Genomic DNA, 19,445 nt, shown 5'->3' on the forward strand with positions numbered 1-19,445 from the left:
GGGAAGCGTGGGGGTTTGCGATGACGTGCCATCGACCTGGCTTTAGTTTTTTGAGATCAGATGAAGAGCAACCAAAAAGCAATAAATGGGCGATCGAAGACGAAAAAAATAAATTATTAAAATTATTCTCTCATTGGTTGTCTCCATTTGTGGGTTTCAGAAGGTGGGAGGAAGTTCTCCAAGAGCTTAAAATCTCCTCCTCCTTTTTGGTAAATGATTATGATTCATGAACAAAACTGTGAAACTTCGTTCTCATAGCCGTGTAGGGTTCATAAAGGTCAGGGATAAATGTGGAGTCAAAAGTATGGTTCTAGTTAAAACTCAAGAAAGTGGACAAAGAACATAAAATTGGCAATTTGCGTTGTTAGTCCGCTGCTGTGATAAACAAAACACTAATAAACAGGGAATGTACAAAAAGACACACTGACATTTCACATTAATGATGGAAATAAGTAACACAAAATTACCTTAGACTTCCATGGAACCGTTTTTTATATCCAAAGTGGAGGCTTGTGGAAGAGAGAAAACACAGTGGAAAGTGGGAAAACGTACAAACAGCTTGGGGGAGCGACAGTTGGAGAAAAAATGGGCAAGGGGAAGCGTGAGAGAAAGGCGATGGGAGGAAGTGCACAAACTGTATACAAGTTAAACCACAGCAAGATGGGGCTGAAAGAATAGGAATGAAGAGAACCGGTGATGAAACGGCACTGGAACAAAAAAAACAGGACGGAGAGAGTAGAAAAAAATAATTTAACCTGGAAAGGAAGTTTTGGGCTTGGGGACAGTTTGAGGGTAGAAAAGATCGTGGGTGTGGATGGGGGGCGTGAACAGCCATGTTAAAGCCCTGAAGGGAAGAATGAGATTGGAACAGACTGAGGAAATTGGTTCCTCAGGTGGGAGGAAATAGGAACAAATGAGTATAGGTGAACAGTGCACTTGGATTTTGAGAGTTTCATCAGAAGTGAGCTCCTGGCAGAAAGCGTGCACCTTGCAGAAACCTGTGGGAGAGGGGGGAGGGATGTGGGTTTTCATGGCTGATGGTAAAACCCCAAAGTTTGAGGGCCTCAAATCCTTCGAGGGATTTGTTAAGCAGGTAGATGAGGGCATTCACAAGATGGTCCTTTTGGAGAGAGACAGACGGACACACACACACACACACACACACACACACACACACACACACACACACACACACACACACACACACACACACACACACACACACACACAGAGACGGTGTGAGGTTTATCAGGATTGAAAGACATTTTCCTAATTTTTGACCAGCTCATGATTCTATCAAGGTCTGTAGAAAGGGATGAGATGCTATGGCTGAAGGTGGAGACGTCTGCGAAAAGACTAGGGTTTTCCGAGAGATCATTGATTAAGATGAGGAACAAGACTGGACCAAAGGCACTGCCTTGAGGAATTCTAGTCTCAGCAGGGAGAAGAGATGAGAGGGTCCCGTTGAGAGTGACATGCTGATTGTGAGAGTGGAGGAGAGGAGATATACTGCCCAGCAGAAACACAATGCGGAGAAACGGCATGATGTGAATCAGAACAGGACAGGAAGTATTTTGTGCTTTGAGTATAAATTACTCATAATTTCTGCTTCCTAAATTGCCAGCAATCAATGTGATTATTCAACACTTTAAAAAAAGATTTACAAAGTAAAATTAAATCATTGTGTGGAGTGCTACCTTCTGTCATGATGGAGATAAAATGCTTTGCATATTTTGAATCATCTTAACTTCAAGTTGCATCCACTGCTGACTGGTGTGTATAATGTAAAGAAATGTTGAATGAGCCAGAACTTTTGAGAATAAGAGAATTGGACTTTTTGTTTTATTTCAACCACTCTTCTTTTCTTAATAGCCACAATTATTCCCACATTATTGTGGGATTGGCCAGTGGAAACTTGGCCCAAGTCTTTCATGAACCAGCTCGCCAGGAATGGCGTTCGACTAAGGAGGTGAGGGCAGAAATTTGAAATTTGGCCATGGTGCTGGTGATAACCCCTACTCTTCGTGAAAGACGTCATTCCTGGGATATGTAATGTCCATCAACTAATGCCGTCAGATGGGACACCCAATTTAACGTCCATCGGAGGGATAGCACACACATTGATGAAACACCTTTCCTGTGAAACACTGGGATGACAGTTTATAGCTGGGACATGATTCAAACCCAGGCTAGACAGCTTAAAGGTGTGTGTGTGTGTGTGTGTGTGTGTGTGTGTGTGTGTGTGTGTGTGTGTGTGTGTGTGTGTGTGTGTGTGTGTGTGTGTGTGTGTGTGTGTGTGTGTGTGTGTGTGTGTGTGTGTGTGTGTGTGTATACCTCTGGGCCATCTTGCCAGCCCTATTTCAACCAATAATTTACTTATTTTCTCATATAGTCAAGCAATAGTCAAATCTTACAATTTGCTATTTAATATCCATGTTAAAAGCAAACTTTTATGGCCAATTTTATGAAAGGCGCTTAGCGAGCATCTTGCTAACACACGCTTAACTCTTACAAAAACATCGTTGTATGTGCACAGCAAATCACCAGTCTAAATAGCAATTTATGAAGGGAGATAAACAGATGATTAGTTGTGAAACACTGCACGTGTCTCCAACATCCAATTGAAATGATGCATTTGCATAGAATCGCAATGCCACGGACAATTGTTGGAGGGGATTCAGGTTGATTGGAGGTTGATCCAGGTCATCTTACACTCCATTCAGCAACCAACGAAATGATTCTGTAACTCCGGACAAATTTGATATTGTCGTACTTCTCCAGAGGATTGCATCTGTCCTTGAAGATTCTCAATGCACGTCAGCGAACTGCCCTATTCCTATCCTCTTCTGCCTCCTCTTGAGCTAATTAAAGCAAACATCCCTTGTAAACTCCCAATTATATGCCATGCAATTCTTGCTTCAAGGCTTAAAATGCACTCTAAAACATGCCCTTGCCAACTGCTCCTCGAAACCATGCTTAACAGAGGTTGAAAGCATTTACGTTGATCATATAAAAGAACACGAGTACAGATTACTGGATGAAATCGAGAGCACTGTTTATATAAAACTGTGAATACAGTACAACAAACTTTAGCTTCTTAATAAAAGCATCACTTCAGTGGGTGATTATCTCAATAATGAGATGTTTCTTCATTCTGATCTTTCCAAGCAGGACAAAAGCCAGGGAGGCCAGGAAAGCAAGGCCTTCCATTAACTGCGAAACAAAGTGCACAAGAGGTAAATAATCTGTTTGATTGTTTCAACCTGAGTTTCACTCGTTATTTATGATGGTGTTGGAGACTGGGATTGAGATGGAGATTTAATTATTTCTGAAAATAATTGTCATATTATTATAATACTGTCATTCCTTTCTTCTTACCTTCAAGTTTCACATTTCACATTCAATATGCATGAGCCACACCCATTCCCGAAGTATTATATGTCAGTCGGTGAGTGAATCTGCATTTTGTGTTGTTTTTTTTTTAATATTCAAAATCAAAGCTCATGGAAGAAAGAGTTGACAAAAGACAAATGGGCAACACATTGACGCTGGGACCACAGTTGGACACAAGCAAGCAATTGAGTTATGAACAAAACATGAGAGATGGGACTGGGATGTGGAGAAAAACAGTAATCTGCAAATAAGATTGGTCGAGTGAGGTAAGGTTTATGGGAGTAAAAAAGGATTGCTGTTAGGGGTGGGAGATGACAATAGGTGGAGGTGCACCGCTGGCTTTAAGCCCTGGAGGGAATAGTGCAATTGAAGCACTTCCACAAATGGGAGAAAAGAGAAACAAACAACTGAAGGTGGGTTGAAAACCTGAATTTTTGGAGTTTAGCCAGGAGAGGGTTACTGGTAGAACACGTGCATCCCCGGGGAACTGGGAAGGGTCAGAGAGCAAGGAAGCAGAACAAACTAAACCGGACAATATGTAGTGAAAACATAGAGGCCACCGACCTGTTTGTGATGTGACAATAACAGGTCTTGTGCTTCAGCCTCACCACGAGAGATGCTAAAATGTAAGATTCAACAGAATCCAAGATAGATAGATAGATAGATAGATAGATAGATAGATTGCTGGCATCCCAGTCCACATGGAAGAGCAGAACTCCATTGAGCTATGGACAGTGGCCTTATATACTATGAGTACTGCTGGTTTATCAAGGAATGAGCCTGGTGTTGACTTCACGGTGAAGGTGGCTGGCTTAAGGTCTTTGGGTCTTGAGCTTGAGCCCCCTGTCGTGCCTTTCCATAACACCATGTGGGTTGACTCAGCCTGTCATCTTTCCGCGATCGGCAAAATGTTTTTGGGTTTTTTGTATACATATTCAAGGCTCATAAAAGAGCTAGAACACAGAACAAATCAGGCCACAACATAACAAAGGGAACAGCAGAAGAAGGGGGAAATGCCAACAGCAGGGTGGAGGGAGAAAATAGACAGAGATGGACAGACAGGAGGGAGTACCAACTTACTGGAAATGTGTCACTGCATCAGTGGCACAACCACACTCCCAGCAATGATGCAACCAGTCGTCACAGTGTGTGTATGTATGAAATAATAATCAAGGAATGACATGGAATGATCTAAGATGCCCAGTCTTTGGCCAGCTTTGGAGGGCAGATTTGTAATGTTGTTGGCCCAGAAGAGGTCACATGGTTGATTGTGAGGTCAAGAAGGTCAAATGACTGAATCTCTTCCAATGGCTGACCATGGAAATAGATTGGTGGGCTCGTTTGATGATTCTTCTGGAGTAACAGGGTGAGACTATAATATTTGCAGGATTGAAGGCCATGTTTCGTTTATCAGACCAGCATCTAATCAGTTCCAGGTTGGTAAAGAGTTGTGCAGCTGCTATCGGCCTGTCACTGGGAAGGGGTACTGTATGACACAGTGCAATAATCTGCAAAAGGGAAAAGAGGGTTTTTCAGAGTATCAGAGAGGCCGTCAATTTGGCTGTGCCGCAGGCAGCGAGCTTGGCAAACAGAGCCAGATGCCAGACTGTAAAATGCCTGATATCTCTCCAGAGAGATTGTCTTAAACTCTTGTTCGTGACTTAGTGCCTCCTCCAAGCATTAATGGTAGAATAGCAGTGGCACGTCTTGAGTTGAGTGATCAATGTGTAATCCAAGATGATGGTCAGAAATCAGACCCTTTGAGAAGAGGGAAGACATGGCATCAACAGTAATAATGGAGTCCAACACTTCACTTATAATTGTAAGATTCTTGGTCTGTAGTTGATTTCATATGTTTTTTTTCACCATTATTGTGGATGGGAATGATGTTTTTCTGGCTTCCAGGAAGCTGGAAGGCAGCCAAAGGAAGATAGACTGAAGAATGCAGGAGCATCATTTTAGAACTTGGGCATTCATGTATCTAGGCTCATCACCAATGAAAAATCTAGGCTGGATATAACTTTCTATAACTTCTCGGGTGTGAAGGACAAGGTCGATAATACAATGAGTATTAAGGGGTCAGTTGGGAATAGAGCGGGACGGATTGGATACATGAGATTTCAATGCAGATGCCGAGTTGAAGACATTCTGCCTTTTCTTGAGCAGAATCTGCAACGATGCCATTTGAGTCGAGGGAGGGAAAGGAGAGGGGGCATATACCAGAGACTGACTTGGTAAAGTACCACCATGACTTTGAGGAAGGAGATTGGTCGGAGACTTCAGCCTTGAGATTTGCAACATATTTTATGGCTAACATAAGGATGGATACACGCTTTCTGCATGCCTTATCAAGTGACTCAAAGTTGCTTTCAGTTGGATTAGCCTACCATGTTGAGAAAGCAACCTGCTTGACCGCAACCACCTCACCACTGGATTCAGTGTACCGGGCAAATAGGATGCCTGCTGTCGTGATTGCATAACAGGTGCATGAGAGAGAGTAGGCTTTTGTTGAAATATTCACAAGTGAAATCATCAGATTCTTTGGTGCAAAAATCAATATCCGACTGACTTTACAGCATAAAGTAAAAGAAGAGATCAAGGTAAAGAAAAAGTAAAATGTAATGATTGCCCCAGGGTTCCCAAAACACAAACCAATCCTACCAGAATGTTTTCCGGGTAATTTAAGAAGGGAGGAGTTAATATGTTGCACCTCATCTTCAATTTGGTACAAAAGAATGCCAAGCACAAAATCCAAGGAATCCAAACAAATGGCATAATTAGCCGAACCACAACCTTGCTGTGGTTAGAAAAACAATTAGTTACTGCACTTGTATTTAAATATCTGCCTGGCTTTAATTTATGTGAGGTCAGCAACTTACTTCAATCATTCTCTCCCAACTGTATCTTCATGGTGTTTATTGAAGGTCTGAGAGGGAAAGGTGGAAGGAGATAGGAGTGGTTGGCCTTGAGGTGCCAGCACAATCTGCTAAAGCCATCACCCAAAGTCAATAGAAGTACAGTACATGCAAAAACCTTCCAGATAACATCCCCTGTATTACACTAGACCTGTTTGAGCCATTTACAGAAACGACAATAATAATAATATTACGAGTTATCTCGCAAGTAACTTTGACGCAGGTCGAGGCAACGAGGCCCATCAAGCCTGCACATTGATTACCAACTTATGGTTGTTTGTTTGTGCTCTATTCTTTGAAATGCTGAGCTTCAAGCAAGGAAGCACCACGTACCATTTCGAACCTTCCAGACTCCGAGCAGATACTCTAACCTTTACCCCACCATGGCTGGTTGAAATGTGTTAAATGGTTTGAAGATAACTACAGCAATATCTTACAGTAGGGAGTACTGTCATCTCTACGATCTCACTACACTGCAGACATTCACAATAACTTGTGAACCACTGAATGGATTTCAACCAAACTTGGCACAAGTATAGACTGCAATACAAAGATGAACTGACTCAATTTTAGGTTCAACAGGTCAAATATCATGTGTATTTAGAAAATCATTTTGCATACTTTAACTTGACTTGGAAACATCTGATGTTGTCTCTCTTATATTTATGTCTCTGATCTCTGATCTCTCTCTCTCTCTCTCTCATATGTAAATATCAACCCCACTGGTGGAAGCATATATCCATCACCACATTCACGTTGAAATCTATTTTGTTTTGTTTTCATCTAAGGATCTGTTTTATGTGACTGAATAATTCTGAAGAAAGACTTGAACATGTTTCCATATAAAATCCATGTGACACAGAGACTAACAGGTTTGGGTTAAGCATCGAACATTTTGTGAGAGATTTTTAGAGTTCAAATATAAAGTGATCATTCGTGTGTGTTGATGAAATCTATTTTTTGAGCCTGGAAGGTCAACTGTGATTATGGCCTTTTAAATTAAATTCTAAGTAAAGCAGCTTGTTTTTTCTTTTTTATATCCACTTCAACAAAACCGCTTTATTATTTTTTGTCACTTGTGTTGTCCATTTGTGACCTTCCAGGTATTTAGGAAGGACCTAATCAGTGCGATGATGCTGCCAGACTCGGCCCTCTTGCCTGAGGAGGGATGCTGGTTCTTGCAGGATTCATGGCGTCCTGAATGGGAGAAAGGAGTTCAGGTTCCATACCGACCACAGGCTATTCCACAAACCTCACTCAGGTGTTTATTCATGCACCAGATTACATCTACAAATCTTTTCTCTCATGCCGACTTCCTCATCTTTGAGAATACATTTAAATATTTTGTTTATATGTGTTCAAGAGTTCCTGGTAATACATCACCTTCAAAAATGACTTATAAATAGGTTATCAATAACTTTAATTGTTGCATTTTGGATTATTCTGTTGCAAACTCGAAGGGCACTCGGTAAAGCGCATACCACCACCCTGAAATGCCTCATCCATGAGAACATATCGAGCCCAATTTTGAAATATATATAATCGTTTTTGGCCATATCTCTCAATGGTGAAGAATCACTTTGATAATTATAATTATCGTATCCAGATTCGGATCTTCACCAAAATCAAATCAATTCGTCCTTGTCACACACCCAACCTGTCCACCAAGTTTAGTCCGAATCCGTCCACAACTTCTTGAGATATCGTGCTATATATCATTTTTGGCCCTATCTCTCAATGGTGAAGAATCGTGTAAAAAATTCTAGTATCCGGATCTTCACCAACATCTAATCAGTTTGTACTTGTCACGCACCCAACATGCCCACCAAATTTAATCCGGATCCGTCCAACTTTTTGAGATAACCTGCACATATTCAAACAGGGGTGAAAAATAACCTCCACCTTCGGTGGCGGAGGTAACTTGAAGGGCACTTGGAAGAGCGCAACCTCTGCCACACAATGCTGGATCTAGTAGAACACTGTTTTGTTTTGGCCCCACTGTTTTGTCCTTCCCTCTCCCGCCCCTCTTGTCTTATGCCCCCCCCCTTGCTGTGCGTTGTGTGTTAGCTCTCATACAAGCCTCAACAATGTATACAAAAAAAAAACCGCGCCCAATAAGTTTTTGAAATATCATGCTATATATGGTTTTTGGCCCCATTTCTCAATGGTGAAGAATCACTTTAAAGATTTAAAAATTCTCTTCTCCTGATCTTCACCAAAATCAAATCAATTCATCCTTGTCACACACCCAACCTGTCCACCAAGTTTAGTCCGAATCTGTCCACAACTTTTTGAGATATCATGCTGTACATTGGTTTAGCCTTATCTCTCAATGGTGAAGAACCACTTAAAAAAATTATTTGATCCAGATTCGGATCTTCACCAATAACTGAAAAAAATTCTTCCTTGTCGCACACCCAACATGTCCATGAAGTTCCATCCAAATATGTCCATAACTTTTTGAGATATCCTACGATACAGGGTGCTTCAAAAAATGTTAACACATAAAATGGTCTTATCCATATAAAAATGGATAAAGGGTCAATCTCGAGGGTGGATCGCAGTTGAAATCCTCTCTGTATTTGTTGTGAACCACCGTGGGTGACTGAAAGACGTCCATCCATGCAGCAACCTTTCTTCTTTGTTCCAAAGTTGATCTCATTGCCATTTCAGTCAACTGCAAGGAAAGAAAAATTAATTCTCAGAAGTGTTAACATTTATTTTGAAGCACCCTGTATATCAGTTGAGCCATATCTCTCAACGGTGAAGAATCACTTTAAAAAATGCTCGTATCCGGATCTGAATCTTCACCAAAATCAAATCAGTTCATCCTTGTCAAACATCCAACATATCCATCAAAAGTCCCAGGAGTACAGATTGTAACATCATGACTGTGTCTGCTGTATCATAAAGCAGTCCTGATTATGCCTGTTAATTGCTTATTGAGACAACACCAATATCTAACTTGCTTCTCTGATTGTAAAGGTCATTTCTATTGAACTTTTTCGATCCAGTGGAAAAAAAAGGTGGACTTTAAAGATCCCACGTTGTCTCCCATGAAAAGTAGGCGAGCTATCACCGACACCATGGCCAAATTCCAAATTACTAGCCTAACTACTACTGGGAAGGCAATGGCAAACCACCCAGTACAACCCTTGCAAAAAAAACTGTTTCAGCTGCACAAATGCTCTGTCACAGAATAGGTATGGTACATCAGAATCAGGGATGCTGCCTCTCCAAAGGTCAATTTCAGAACTTTTTAACATCTGAAAAAAAAAATTTCTTTGCTACCCTCAGAGAATCAGGCTTCTCAAAAGAGGTGTTTCTCTTGGCAATATGACCTTGGCATTTCCAAGAAAGTAAGACCATTCACGCATGGCAGCAGAGACTTATGAAATGTCCACTTTATGGAGATAAATGATTTTACATAGGACAGCCTCTGTGCTCTGGTGAAAGGCGCATACTGTTCTTTCCCTTTTGACTTTTCTTATGATGTCGGTCCAAAGTTATCAAAATGTAATAAGTGGGCGAAAACTTTTTCACCAAAATTCAAAATATTTCCCTGTCGACTTGTCCGTTTGCAATTCTGTCTACACTCGTTCATTTTCGTAGACCCTGTTCACACTTGCCTTCTTCAGTATTTAAAAGTATCTCCTTTTATCACCAGCATGCATTGTCTTGCCCACACTTCCTTCATTTTTCTTTTTTTGGTCAAACTGTTATTCTTTAATCTTTGCTACCACCTTCCTTTTCCAGATTCCCTCATTGCTTCTTCCCTTCCTCCATTGTCATTCCTGTTATTCGTTAACTTTGCTACACCCTTTTCCCTCAATATCATCTGCAAAACTAAATCAATGGGAGTGTATTTAAGTGTTTTGATGTTGATTATCAGTTTCAGGTATTTTTTTTACATTTGAAACGATAGATATTTGGAGTGCATATGGTAATAGTTAGAGTACAACTTCCACATTCATCCCACAGGTTGATTAAATATGAAGATTCATATGCAAAGGGTTTGTGCTTGCCAAAGTCCACTGGGATATCCAGCCATCACATGTTACTGGCCGGGAACGAGACGGTTGATATGGCTGCACCATATGACCTTGATGAGCTTGATGTTCACTGGCTGCACTGTTTCAATGAAGAGCGTTGGAGAATGGGTTTGTGGGCAAACACAATACTCATCACATTGGAATGGATAAGTCTTTATTTGATTGCTGTGATCAGTCTGATTCTTTAAAATATGTCAATTATGACTTTTTTTGTGGCAACCGAGAATCGATTTTGTAGGTCGAATTAACGTTTGTCTCAATTCACACCTTTTGCTGTGATTATTATGAGGCTTTTAAGCTGTAAACTTCAGTTGAACATCTGGCCTAGCAAGTCAGTTTATAAAAGAATTGGGCCAAAAACTGTCCCGGGCTGATTCCACAATTGAAGTTCGGAATAATTGTGGCCATTAAAGAAGAAGTAGGAGTAGTTTCAAGCTGTAAGTTGAATGCCTGGGGCTGGCAGGATACCCTTGAGGTACGCACACTTGCCTCTGAGCTGTCTAGCATGGGTTTGAATCCCAACCCAGCTATGGACTGTCATCCCGGTGTTTCACATGCAGGGTGATTCATCAATTGTGTGTTGTCTCGTCTGCCGGCATTATTTGGCGGACGTAAAACATCCCATGCTGTCCTCGAAGATTGGCGAGCTATCACCGGCACGAAAAACAAATTCCTGCCCCAACTACTGCTGTGAAGGCAATGGCAAACCACCCATCATAAACCTTGTCAAGAAACTGCATAACAGCAGCACCAATGCGGCAGCACCAACCACCAAAGCACAGAGTTAGTGGGGCAGATAACGGCAATTTTTGAGAGGAATTGTGCAAATGATGATACAAGCATCAAATTTGGCACATTTGTTCTCCAGGGGATTCTAATCAAATCTGCCTGATTGGCCAATTGAAAATCCAAATTTTGAAAAATTTGAAAGAAAAAGAAAAAAAACTTCAAAAAAGTCAAGATCACGAATCAATGTCGGATGCTGGCTGAGATTGGTGAATGTTTCAGAAACATCATCAAAGACGTTCCAAGTCTGCCATGCAGTTTTCTTCCCTTTACTGCGGAAGGCAGACACGACGTCATATCCAGTGAACGCATGGAAGTATGGGATCCCTCTAGCTTTCTCAGGCCTTATTGCAGAAACTACCTCATGGACTGGAATCCATCGTGCCTTGGCTCCTTGGCCAAAGGCAATCCACATGTTCTCAAGACCTAGTTCCTGTAAGGATGGCAGTACAGATATTGCTATGACTAGTACGTCCGTGTCATTAGCCTTAATGATAATGGACTTGCTTCCATCCGTCATTGCATCCCTAGCGTGTACAAATATTCGAGTGTCAGCTTCTTCATGACAACATGGAGACACAGCATCCAGTGACTTCCTTGTGTTGCTAATGGCATCTTCTCCTTTTGTGACAATGACTGTGCTTGTCATCTGTGCTTCACACATCTTTTCCGCAAGGAAGTGAAACAGCTCAGTCTTGTTGCTGTCATCTCAAAGAAAGCTTCTCCAGTTACTTGGGGTCTTAATGGTTCCTGTCACTCTTCTTCTGATTCCTTGCCCCCTTTTCGACCTTGCCTCGGACTTCAGACTTGACTTCTTGTACACATCAAACACTACGTCCACCCTCTCGTACCTGGCACCATAGGATTCCACCTTTGGGATGATGTCTTCTTTAGCATAGTCATCAAATTTTTTTGAAGTGCATGGAGGTAGGGCATTGAAAAGTGCTGAGCCATCAATGATGACTGCATCTCCCCTTGGTTCTCTGTCTGGGATGTTCACTTGCACTTCAAGAATTTCAGCCAGCTGTGACTTCAGATTTTTTTTTTTTTTTTTTTTTTCAAATTTTTCAAAATTTGGATTTTCAAATGGCCAATCGGGCAGATTTAATCAGAAAGCCCTGCAGAACAGAAATGCCAAATTTGATGCTTGTATCTTACTTTGCACGATTTTTCTATTATCTACTGCACTATTTGGAGAGCAAGGCTGGGTGCCAGACCATATCGAAAGCATGCGATATGTCTATGGAGATGGCTCTGATTTTATGTCTGGCATTGAGGATTTCCATCCATTGTTGGGAGAGCAGAAGCAGCATATCCAGGGTCGAGTGACCTGGTCTGAATCAAAATCGATGATCGGAAATCAAGACATTGGAGAAGAGGAAGGATTTAATGTCTGAAGCAATGATGGAGTCCAGAACCTTGTTGATGATTGGGAGAAGGCTGATTGGTCTGTTGTTGCATGGATCTGTTTTAGCACCTTTTTATGCAAGGCGGTAATGTTTGCTGATTTCCAATCAGATGGCAGATGACCATGAGCAAATGAGAGGGCGAATAGAATAGAGGGTGAGCAAGAGCAGCAGAGCAGGTTTTTCGGACATGTGGGCTGATGCCGTCTGGACTGGTTGCAGAATCTGATTCAAGGTTTCACAACAAACTCCACCTTGTCAGGAGAAAAAGACACAGAGTCCAAGGACAGTTGGGTGTAACTGGGTAAGATGGGTACAGAAAGCGATGGGTTTGGGACACAAACCTTGACCGCAACTACAACAACGCTTGCTATTGTTTGTCTTATTACATGACCTACCAGCTCTAATGTTGAGCTTTGTTTTATAGTTCCTTGAAGAGTGCATGCATGTGTGGTTTTTCACAGTTTGTACCCTTTTTTCTTGTGGCTCTAACATGTACCATTAAAAAATTAATTTGACTGGGTTTTTTTGGACAATTCTTGTAAAATACAAAATCATTTGGCACATGCAGAAAAACAGGATTCAATCCAGGGAAATGGAAGGATTTGATGTCCACTGCTACGATGGATTCCATGACCTTGCTTATAATTCATCATAAGATGATAGGTGTATTGTTAAGGGGATTAGTTTTTCCACAATGTTCAAGTAATGCACTGATGTTGGCTGACTTCCAAGCAGATGAAAGATGACCCAGGGCAAGTGATGGAGTGAAAAGAGCAGAAAGAGGATATGCAAGAGAAACAGAGCACATTTGTAGGACACGTGAGCTGATGCCATGTTGCAGAATCGGAATCGGTCATCAGTCGAGGTTGCATGAAACTTCTCCAACTTCTCAAGTACCAAAGATACAGAGTCTAGGGGCCGTTTGGTGTGACTGGGTAGGATGGGTATAGATAGTAATGGGTTTGGGACACAAGATTTGGAAGCAAACACAGAATTGAGGCATTCAGTTTTCTCACGAGTGGAGTTAGCTGTGGTGCCATTTGAAGTGAAGGAAGGAATGGAAGGGGGGGGGGGCAAACACCAGAGAAAGACTTATCTAATCGAAACAAGGAATGAGATGAGGAGCACCATCCATGTCATACAAAAGACTTGATGCGAGTACTTTCATGGTGTTTCTGTTTGCATCTGACGGAGGACGGGAGGTTGCTATGATAGCTTGGAGTGCCAGGGTACAGACAGACATGGGATATGCGGGTAGTAAATGTAGAAAACACCATATCTGTACTTTTGTAAATGCAATATGTTTTACATCTGGTTGGTTAGTTGTTCTTACATATTACCTCACCCTTTGGCATAATGATAGGCACATTAATTGGTGGGAAATTTGTCCAATCTTGTTTTTTTATTTATTGTAGTAGCAGTTTAAAGGGAAGCCTTTTTTTCCACCCCAACTAATACACTAGGATCTTTTATTTTTCCCCACCATAGGCTAAACGGCTGGTTGTGCACAAGTTCTGACAGCTCAACGTGAACACGTTAAGTGTTTTATCGGTGTGAGACTTCACAGATCGTTCTGCTTCCTAGAAAGCCTCATTGAGTCCCCTGGACTCTGTATAGAATTGATTGATGAATTCTGTGTGGACATTGGCGTGAAAACGGGAAAGCAGGGGGGGCCGAAAAACACCTCATTGGATAGGTTATGAGCTGTAGTTGTGCACCTTGACACTGGTTTTTTTGACAGACATGAAGATGTGAGGAAAAAACGGTCTTTTTAATCGCGCTAATATATTATATTGCGAGACCCAACCATGATGACGCTGCTAATAAATCCTTGTCTTTCATTACCCTCATTACCCATTCCTTATTATTGTTTAATACACGTTTAAACCTTGAGCCCCTTTTTTCTGTGTTCCCATAACGGCCTTTAACAACAAGAACGATAGTTTCATGGTCCTCGGGGACTCATGTTCAAAATAACATACCCTTATATTGTTTGGTTTAAAAAGCTTGTTTTAGGGTAATTTGAGCATTTCTTTGCATGAATTTGAAGCCACAATACTCACTATTTCAATGAAATCACACGTTTTTGCTTCAGAATCGTGATGCAGAACAAAAAGTTGAGTCAGACAATGCTTTTGTTTGGTTTTAAAAGCTTGTTTTAGGGTAATTTGAGTATTTTTTTTGTGTGAATTTTAATCTAAAATACTCACTATTTCAATGAAATCACACGTTTTCGCTTCAGAATAGTGATGCAGAACAAAAAGTTGAGGCAGACAATGCTTTTGTTTGGTTTTAAAAGCTTGTTTTAGGGTAATTTGAGTATTTTTTTGCGTGAATTTTAATCTAGAATACTCACTATTTCAATGAAATCACACGTTTTCGCTTCAGAATAGTGATGCAGAACAAAACGTTGAGTCAGGCAATGCTTTTTGAGTCCCCCAGACTCTGTATAGAATTGATTGATGAATTTTGTGTGGACAGTGGCGTGAAAACGGGAAAGCAGGGGGGGCGAAAAACACCTCAATGGATAGGTTATGAGCTGTAGTTGTGCAACTTGACACTGGTTTTTTGACAGATATGAAGATGTGAGGAAAAAACGGTATTTTTAATCGCGCTAATACATTATATTGCGAGACGCCAACCATGATGACGCTGCTAATAAATCCTTGTCTTTCATTACCCTCATAACCCATTCCTTATTATTGTTTAATACATGTTTAAACCTTTAGCCCCTTTTTTCTGTGTTCCCATAACGGCCTTTAACAACAATAACGATAGCTTCATGGTCCTCGGGGACTCGTATGTTCAAAAGAACATACCCTTATATTTGGTCTTATTTTTTGGTTCGGAGATAGTTTTGTAATCTGTATCACGTCCACTTATTTATCCCCTATTTTCCTGCCTGTGGAACCAGCTTCCACAATCCCTTCAATCTCATTCTTCCCTCCAAGTCTTCAAGACACCTCTTCACCATCATCTCAGATCATCCCTCATCCAAAACCTTGATCTTTTGTACCCCCATATATCCCCCCCTCTCAACCCAAGCCTACCTCCTTCCAAATATCTAGTTTTCCTTCCTGAGAGTTTCCTTTTGCATCCCTTTTGTCCACCCCATGCATCCTGACCTTGTATTCAAAATATATATATATTGACACTCATATGGGATAAAATCCTAAGGTTACAACATCTTGTTTCAAGCATTTGGATGGAAATGCCAAACAAGCTTTCAGGGCTCTCTGCACATTGTCTGATAACTGATCTCACTCTAAATGAACAATCTCATTCGTATCAAAAAGCAGACACAGATCACAACTTTAAAAAAAATTTCACAATGCCTCTCATCCCTCTGAAATTCCTTCTAATCAGGTTGCATTCATGTCACACCAACCAGGAAGTATCATTTGTCTTTGTCTTTCATTATTCGTATGTCTTTCCTGAAGATCAGTGAGGAGCTGTTTTGAGGGATGGCATCCTGTTGCGAAATAGCAGAACAAGGTTTTTGCACATGAGGATTTGAACTTTCATCAGCAGAAGAGGTTAAAAAAGTGCAGAACTTTGCATTTCAAGGAGGATATCCCAACTTGCTTTTTCAGCTTAGGAAGTTAAGAGGCAGGTGTCTCACCCTACTTTGGAATATTGTTATTTTAACATGGAGAAGTTAAACATTTTGTTATCTCGTGTTCAGTAATGTCTGTAACACTTCTTTATGGAGCAGTACATGCCCATCTGCTGTAGAACCTGGCATGGCTTGTTAAACCTGACATTATCTTCAAAATCATTGGAATCTCCTGCAATGAAGTTGAATCTCTGGGCCTGTTGCTCCTGCATCACAGACAGGTCGGTGGCCTCTCTGTCTTCGACTGCCTCATTTCTGGTCTTGCCCCCTCTTCTCTTTCCATGCTCTGCAGCCTCCCCCTCCCAGGTTTCTGCAGGACGCACACGGTCTGCCAGTATCCTACTTCGAGTGAAACTCCCAAAATCAATGGACACCACTCACCTCCATTCATTTGTTCCTCTTTACTCTTGCCTGTGGAACCAACTTCCTCAGTTTGTTCAATTTCATTCTTCCCTTCAGGGCTTCAAGATGGCTCTTCACCGCCATCTCAGGTCATCCCCAATCTATACGCGTCATTTTTTCTACCCTGATTAATACTCTGCAAGACCACCCCTTCCTTTCAAGGTTATTGTATTTTCCCCTGCTTCATCCCCAAGTTTTTCCCCTTCCTTTTCTTGCTGTGTTTGACCTTGTATCCAGCTTATTCATCTCCTGTGTCCAACCATCCCCCCACCTTTGATCTCATTGCTCCCCCACACGCCTTCAAGGATTCCTCCATGTGTCCCTCTATCATACTGTCGGTGTGTTTCATCTCCCCCTCCTCCGCCCTCTTTTCCACTTTCTTCGTCTTCTGTTATGTTCTGGTCTGGTCTGTTCTGTTCTATTTGTTAGCTGTTCCATGAGCCTCAAATTCATATTCCAACAGACGATAATGTGGTATTCACGTCACATAAATTTGGTGTTTTTACTCTCTGAATGAGGTATCCTGGACAGTTTATCATGAAATCAACAGTCTAATGTCAGCATTCTTGAGTTTACTTATAACCAAACACGAAGCCACACCAACACGCAATTAATTGCACGGGTTGATGGACTGTTGAATTAATACCAGGTAGGGTTGACTCTGCCTGTCATCCTTCCGAGGTCGGGAAAATGAGTGCCAGCTTGCTGGTATCCTGTGTCAGAGTAGTGACCTGTCCAGGATTGTGCCCAATAGCCAAGGAGGCTGCTAAGGCAGCACCAATGCTCTGCACAGAGTATGGTCCCAATGGATGGATGGATGGATGGATGGATGATGGGTCATCCACACTGACCCTCATCTGATATATCTTATGACTTGGCAACATAAGTATTTAGTTATGGCAATCCAGCCACATCCAACACACAATGCACAAATTTTGTAAAGTGCAAATGAAACCTGATATCATCACATGAGTTTTTTTTTAGATCCTCGTGGAGGATCTCTAAGTCTTACTCACGTTGTTATTCTTGTGGACTTTTTTGTTTCACAGCCTACAGTTTTCATCGAAACTTCCTGAAACTTGGCATATATACATATATATATATATATATATATATATATATATATATATATATATATATATATATATATATATATATATATATATGTAAAAATACCCTGCACAGACAGTAACCATCTCCGATTTTGAAAATTCCTCCGAGAAAAAAAGTTACGACATCAAAATATCTCCGCTAATGGAAATCACCTAAAAAATTATCTCCGAAACTAGGCAAGCTTTTTGAATTCTGTTTGCGGGAATCGAACAGGGCATTAGCAGAGATGAATTACCGCACATATGATACATCACTATGACGTCATATCAATTTTTATGACGTCATTCCTATTTTTTGACATTTTTTGTTTCACAACCCAGAGTTTTCATCGGATCTTCGTGAAACTTGCCATGTATATGCAGAAAGCCCATATGCAGGCAGTAACCATCTCCGATTTTGGAAATTCTTCCTAGAAAAAAAATTGACGTCATAATATCGCCGCTAATGGAAATCGCCTATACCATTATCTCCGAAACTAGGCAAGCTGTTTGAATTTTGTTTGTGGGAATCAAGCCGGGCATTAGCACAGATAATTTATCGCAAATATGATACATCACAATGACGTCATATTCGTTTTTATGACGTCATCATTAAGAGGACGAGGATCTTAGCTCATTCGAGCTTGTTTTTTTTTATTGCAAAAATGAAACACCAAATATCTTGCATATCAAGTTTGCCACCTGTAACCATCAAATGTGTATTTCAAATGATATTTGAATGAAAATGCAATTTGTTTTTTAACTCTTAAATTGCTGACATGTTTGTATGAGCAGTGCTATTAACAATGTACAGATGGATGTGCACTTTTTATGAAGTTCCACAATCTGCTTCAACTTTCATTTCGGGATAAGCTAAAATTTTTGCGCACTTCTCAAATGATATAATCTTTTTCTCAAGTTTAAATATGTACTTGATATATTTTTTCAATAATAATTCAGGAACATTAAGGGGGCTGCATTTGCAATTTTACAACAACATTAAGGCTTCTCTTTCATATGTAGCACAAGGCTGTGGGGTAACATCAATGGCTGAGGTTATGGCTGTGCCGCTGATGCAATGTCCTCTGCTGGTAAAGGACAGGAATTTGTAATTTGTTCAGGGTGCCGGCGATAGCTCGCCTACTATTTGCCAAGGACACCGTGGGATATTTAACATCCAACTAATGCCAACCGACAGGACATCCAGTTTAACATCCATCCGAGGTACAGCACACACATTGATTGATCACCTTGCCTGTGACACACCAGGATAACAGTTTATAGCTGGGTCTGGATTCAAACCCAGGCTAGACAGCTTAGAGGTGAGTGTGCCTATCTCTAGGCCATCCTGCCAGCCTTAGCTTTAGGCTGAGCCAAAGCATACCTGATTCTATTTGGGTGCAATTTTACAATGCTTGAGTGATGGTTTCATTTTCAAGTGCACAGCTTTATATCAAGTCAAACAATGAGGAGTACTTATAACAAGTCAAACTGTACTAACCTGTTCCATGGTCGGGTTGTCGGCGACTAAACAGTCTCCCCCACCAGGTTTTCTGGTGAGGGGGGTGTTTGGATATGGACACCCAGCAGGATTAAAAACAAAACCTATCAAAGGGCGGAGGAGCTCCTTGTGAGCCAACGGCCATCCATATCTAGTGCCCAACTGTGTCTGCAGACGTCCTCCTACAGTTGGGTTACTTCTTATTAGGAGGTTGGTGGCAGGATTTGCACTCCGGCCACCGTAAAACCCTTCATTCCGCAAAACGCAAAAACGCAAAAAA

General features: G+C 41.1%; 1 protein-coding gene and 1 long non-coding RNA gene across 9 annotated transcripts in view; one reads left to right on the forward strand and one right to left on the reverse strand.

The window, feature by feature from the left end:
* The window catches only part of LOC147010975 (protein Jade-1-like), a 56,980-nt gene that overhangs the window by 13,153 nt on the left and 24,382 nt on the right, over positions 1-19,445 (forward strand). For 5 of the 8 annotated variants that reach the window (XM_085859658.1, XM_085859657.1, XM_085859659.1 and 2 more), the window contains 3 exons: positions 3,169-3,236; positions 7,412-7,569; positions 10,290-10,468. In XM_085859658.1, coding sequence (XP_085715784.1) covers positions 3,169-3,236; positions 7,412-7,569; positions 10,290-10,468 — 405 coding nt within the window. The remainder of the gene's footprint in view (positions 1-3,168; positions 3,237-7,411; positions 7,570-10,289; positions 10,469-19,445) is intronic. The other 3 variants (XM_085859661.1, XM_085859662.1, XM_085859663.1) reach the window with 1 other exon arrangement.
* LOC147010976 (uncharacterized) overlaps positions 6,967-19,445 on the reverse strand; it is a 94,568-nt gene continuing 82,089 nt past the window's right edge. Inside the window, exons 2-3 of the long non-coding RNA XR_015052416.1 lie at positions 8,905-8,985; positions 6,967-7,505 (exon numbers count right to left, since the gene is read on the reverse strand). This is a non-coding gene — a long non-coding RNA (uncharacterized LOC147010976). The remainder of the gene's footprint in view (positions 7,506-8,904; positions 8,986-19,445) is intronic.

The sequence above is a fragment of the Eptatretus burgeri genome, chromosome 16 (genome assembly GCF_056783735.1).
Source record: "Eptatretus burgeri isolate ZD-2024b chromosome 16, Ebu_testis_v1, whole genome shotgun sequence".
NCBI classification, from domain to species: Eukaryota; Metazoa; Chordata; class Myxini; order Myxiniformes; family Myxinidae; genus Eptatretus; species Eptatretus burgeri.